Source organism: Grammomys surdaster, unplaced genomic scaffold (genome assembly GCF_004785775.1).
Source record: "Grammomys surdaster isolate TR1022 unplaced genomic scaffold, NIH_TR_1.0 126313, whole genome shotgun sequence".
NCBI classification, from domain to species: Eukaryota; Metazoa; Chordata; class Mammalia; order Rodentia; family Muridae; genus Grammomys; species Grammomys surdaster.
Window position 1 is genome coordinate 8414197 of NW_021621113.1, and position 5442 is coordinate 8419638.

Consider the following 5442-nt stretch of genomic DNA (forward strand, 5'->3'; position numbering starts at 1 on the left):
AGAGAGAGAGAGAGAGAGAGAGAGAGAGAGAGAGAGAGAGAGAGAGAGAGAGTGAGTGTGTGTTAGCTTTAAGGGCGATAAACATTTGGGTCCTGAGAGGTATGTACAGGTCAGGGGTTGAGAGCACCTTTACCCTTTAGACTGAGTAGTCAGAGAAACCTCAGAGGCTGAGAACCACAGGTTGGAAGGAAGTCTGGAGGGAAGAGTTAGTTCCTCAGGGACTGTAGGGTCAGAGGGTGATTTGAACCAGGAGGCAAAAGACAAGAGGAAAGCACACAGGCAGGCAGTAACTGTCTCAGTATATCCCTGAAGACCCCAGAGGAGAGTTTGGACTTTGTTCTCTGTGCCCTGGGAAGCCCCCGATGGACAGTGGGGAGGATGGGACATAACCTGAGGAAGTTTCTAGAACTCGTCCTCCAGCCTGCACTGTGGGATCTGAGAGAAGACGATTAGGGTTTTCAGGAGAAAGGAGGCGTGTGTTCAGGAATGATCTATACAGACGCAAGGCATCCAGAGAGAGCCCAGGCTACTGGGGGGCCAGGCATAGCGCTGTCACTGTGGGCACCCCTCTGTGTCCCTCTAGGTTGCAGCAGAAGGGTGAGAGAGCTCAAGCCTGGCCTGGATGCTTCCAGTCCTCTGTGTGAATCCTTGTACTTCCCCATGGACCCTGGACACAGCAGCATGTGATGAAGTCTCTCGTCAAATGAGTGGTCTCTGGGTCCATGCAGCTGTGAATCTGCAAATGACCAAGGTCCAGACATGCATATTGTGTGTATGTGTGTGTACTCCTATGTGTGTGTACACATGAGGGTGTTTTCCTGGATGGCTGTCTACCTTAGATGATGATGGTTTTTGAGACAGGGTCCTTGGTGACTGGCCGGCCACCTAGTCTCAGGGATCCTCCTGACTCTACTGTGTGCCACTTTTTTTTTTTTAAATATATGTGAATACACTTCCCCTGTCTTCAGACACATCAGAAGAGGGCATCAGATCTCATTACAGATGGTTGTGAGCCACCATGTGGTTGCTGGGAATTGAACTTAGGACCTCTGGAAGTGCAGTCAGTGCTCTTAACTGCTGAGCCATCTCTCCAGCCTGTGTGACTTTTTATGCCGAGTGCTGTGGATGTGAATTTGGGCTCGTATGCTTATGAAGTGATCCTTTGAATGACTAAGCCATTTCTCCAGCTCCACACAGTGCATGGATTTTGTTCATGATTGTTTTAAGGTGACTGAAAATAACACATTTATACTTTGAATAATATACAATTAAGCTGTATGGAAATCCAGCATACAGAGATACCGTATATTTCTAGAATATAGTATATTATAACTCCACTTCTCTTTCTTAATAAAATGTGTATGTGTCTGTGTGTGTGTGTGTGTGTGTGTGTGTGGTGTATGTATACCTTAGTGCAAATGCTCTTGGAGGCCAGAGGCATCCATTCCTTGAAGCTGGAGTTACAGGCAAAGTAATGAGCCACTTGGTGTGGGTGCTGGGAACCGAACTCTGGTCCTCAGCACGAGCAGCAGTATGTGCTCTTAACTGCTGAAGCATCTCTCCCACCCCATGCCAGTGTCCTTATAATGTGGGTGTCTCTAAGAGCCAGGTACAATTTCTTCAGGGGCTTCACACACACACACACTCCTCCCTTCAGTTTTGAGGTCACTCTGTCCAGGGTCCAGATATATTTTCTGCTCAGCTCCATCTGGAGTTCCTCTCTGGGAGTTCACAGTTGAGCTTTGCTCTGTGTTTACCTGCTGAGTATTTTCTTAGTCTAATGGAGAAATCGTCCTGTGGACTCACAGGTATACAAAAATGTTCCGTTTTCCACAGGTTTCTGTCTGGGTAAAGAACAAAGGTGGGGAACTGTTTTGTCTGCAGGAGGCTTTTCCCCAGCCCAGAGAATAATAGCTGGCATCAGGCAAGAAGCCCGAAGGCCATAATCCCGTTAGCCATGCTGTGCTCTGAGCATCTTGCCCGGCCTCGGTCTTGGGTTCTCTTTTGGAGTCCTTTGCCGTGGGAGCTGTTATTATCTTCTCTGTAGGCCTGGTCCTCTCCTGTCCCGTAATTAGCCTGCCCATCTGGGCTTTGTGTAGGAGCTCCCTGCATGCAACCTGCTATCAGAACCCTGGGAAAACCTACATTCCTCCACCGCTGTGAGCTCAAAACCAAAATGCCACCTGCATTTCTCAAGAAACTCTTTTTTTTTTTTTTAAACAAAGAAGTATCAGAATCAAGCCATCCCAGCCCCCAGCAAATAGTTTCACTCATTCAGCAAATATTTCCCAGCACTCCCGAACACGATCTTTATTGCTTCTGTTATCTAACGAATACAGGAGACTGACTACAAATTGGTACTTCAAATATTTGTGATGCGTGCATAATAGAAGAATGATCTCAGCCTTCCCACCGCCCCCCCCCGACCCAACCCCTCCCCACTTATCATTTCTAGAGTCCTGAACCCATGGGACTATCTCATGTGTATATTGCGTGGATCAGTCAAAATTCTTAAGTTCTGGTTGGTCCAGAAAAGCAGAGAGAAGAGAGTGACTGGAGATTTGATTAGAATCTTGACCGATAGGACTCCAGCAACCCTGGATGCTGTGGTTTAGAAGCATTGTTTGTAGAGAGAAGAATGCAGCCTGGGACCAGGTGGGGGACATGAAGACTTGTCCTGGAAAAGATAAAAAATGACGGCAAACGAAATGAAAATATGTGTAACAGCATCACACACTCAGGAAAAAAAAACTTCCCCCATGGGCAGTGGGGGCAGTTGGCCCGTAGCACACAAGACCCCAGCACTGAGAAGAAACAAACTCTAACTTTCTCTGGATGGTTTGCGATATCCTCCCCTGCCCCCAACAATGTTCCAAAACAGAGGGGGGATCATCGGATGCATTTTACAGAGAGAAAAACTCAGGCTCAGAGAGACGAGATCATCTGAACCTTGGCAAGGTCTTCAGGTTTCTCTCTTAGACTCCTAGTCATTCTCCCCGGTTTTACCTTGATGTGTGTGCGTGCACGCGCGTGCGCATGTTTGTCACAGACCACTTAGACTAGGTAGGTGATAAGGCCAGAGCTGTCTTTTTCAGCTCATGTCAATTCTCCATCCAAGGAAGACGGGTTTAAATGTGATTCGTATTTGCCACCTGTCCCAGGCAGGATGACAGAGCAGGCGGGCACTGAGCTTGTGGGGTGGATTTTCTCCCACATAGGCCTCCGTCGCCTTCTGCAAACAGAGAAACAATGTCTGCGCTCGAGCTGGGTTTCTATCGAAAACGCCAAGAGGATTCATCCCCAAGACTGGATCGGGAGTGCCAGCACCAGGTAAGCAGTTTTGCTTTGCCCTTGACTTTGGGTTCCTGTTATGGCTTCGGTTTTCTGGGTGCCCATCTCCCTACAGGGAGCCTGTTCAGTAGGAGCTTGGTCGTGGGATTGTGGGTCGTGGGATTGTGGGTCTTGGAGGCAGAGAAAGTGTTGAGCAGAGAAGGTAAGAGACCCAGTGGCTCTGCACATGTCTGCTAAGCGGCCATCTTGGCCTTAGTCATCTTGGCCTTTTGGGACCAGGCACAGCAGCTCTCAGGCAGCCTGGTGGAAAAGTGGCCTCAGCAGGCCACTAACAGGGAGGGAAAGAGACGGTGACACTGCCTCAGAGGTCACTTCACCATCTCCTCCTAAATGGTCAGGTGCTGGTTGCATTTATTCCACGGGGAGCTTTTTGCCTGCCTGTGCTCATAGGCCTGTTTTTCTCATCTATGGGATAAGATGCTCAGAGAGTTTACAAATACTTCTCCAGTGTCACAGGACACTAAATACCACACCTGAGTCCAAAGGTGCCTGACCCAACTTCCCTTCGGATCCTTGGTGCCTTCTGGAACCAGGATCCAGGAACACATCCGAGCTTGTCTGTATTATTGTCTGCTGATTCCAAAAGCTGGCGGTACCCCTGTGTGCCCACACTTCCATCCCTGGAGCACTTGTCCTAGTAGATTAGTTCAGAGGGTTCCAGAAGAGTTCACACAGCCTGACCTCTCCAGCCTTACCCAGCCAAGCCTGGAACTTTGGGCCCCAGAACCCAGAGGAGGGGCAGGGAGGCATAGGGTGTGGAGAAAATTGCAGGGCATGTCACATTTCAGCAAATCCAGATTAAAGCCAGAAGATCAGGCTGAAGCTGAGTAACAAAACCAGCGCTAATTAGGAGGCTCAGTGCAGCCACATCCCCCTCCGCCCCCCATCCTTGCACCATTGTACAAAGCCCCTCCTTGTTTGTTTATACAGCGGAACAAAGCTGGCACCCTTGGGGCTTAGCCAGAGGCCCCACCACAGAGCCCTGGGACAGGGCATCACAGTCAGCACGCCCTCTCAGAGGCTCCCCAGGATCCCCTGTAACAAAGAATGGAATGGGGACCCAACGGCTACTCAGCACAGAGGGAGCATTCCTCTTGTTCCACAGAGGGCATCCAGCCTCCTCCCGATGCCTGGAGATGGCGGTGCTGGCAATCTATCGCACCAGCTGTGTTCTCTTCCCCACTCCGTCAATAGAAAAGTAAAATCTGTTTAGAGCAAAGCCAACCCCTCGGAAGACAGAAGCAGGAAGATCACCTTAAGGGTGAAGCCAGCCAGGGCTACAGAGCAAGACTTGTCTCTAGAACAAAAGCCCAGACAGAACCCAGTCAGGTCTACAGTGCTTTAGAAACGTGAAATCCCGTCCCTCTGATGCCACACTGCTAAGATTGTTCCCACCTTTCTGGATCTCACCAGTTCTACTGAGTTTCTTCCCTGGCATGACCCCTCTTGGGCCCCACCTCGCCCTGTCATTTAGTCCTGGTCACTTAGACATGGATGTCATGATATCATATAGACGTTCAAGCTTTGTGTGTATGTATTCATGTATATCTTTAAAAATAGATTAGTATGTGACACCTGTGGTCCCAATGTTTGGGAGACTGCTGAGGCAGGAGAATTTTTATGAGTTTCTGTTTTTTTTTAAGTGGGTGGGGCTAGGAGACGGTTCTCTTGGCAAGGTGCTTGCTCTTGCTGAGAACAGGCACAAGGACCTGGATTCCATCACCAAGTGAAAAAGCCCGGTGGGGAGCGGGCTCCTGTGATGCCAGAGTTGGGGAGGCAGAGACTGGAAGATCCTTGGGGCTTGCCAGCCAGCCAATCTGGGACCTAGAGTCCCAAACTTGGGACTCTAGGTTCAGTGAGAGATCATGCAATGATGATGGTGATGATGATGATGGTGATGATGATGGTGGTGATGATGGTGGTGATGTTGGTGATGATGGTGATGATGATGATGGTGGTGATGTTGGTGATGATGATGATGGTGGTGATGGTGATGATGGTGATGATGATGATGATGGTGATGTACTAACACAGGCACACACAAACTAACACAGGCACACTCATACTAACACAGGCACACTCATACTAACA

The 5442-nt window shown here is 49.2% G+C and overlaps 1 protein-coding gene across 2 annotated transcripts in view; it reads left to right on the top strand.

The window, feature by feature from the left end:
- The window catches only part of Stpg1 (sperm tail PG-rich repeat containing 1), a 42706-nt gene that overhangs the window by 25554 nt on the left and 11710 nt on the right, over nt 1-5442 (top strand). For both annotated transcript variants that reach the window (XM_028759857.1, XM_028759856.1), the window contains exon 6: nt 3219-3330. In XM_028759857.1, coding sequence (XP_028615690.1) covers nt 3219-3330 — 112 coding nt within the window. The remainder of the gene's footprint in view (nt 1-3218; nt 3331-5442) is intronic.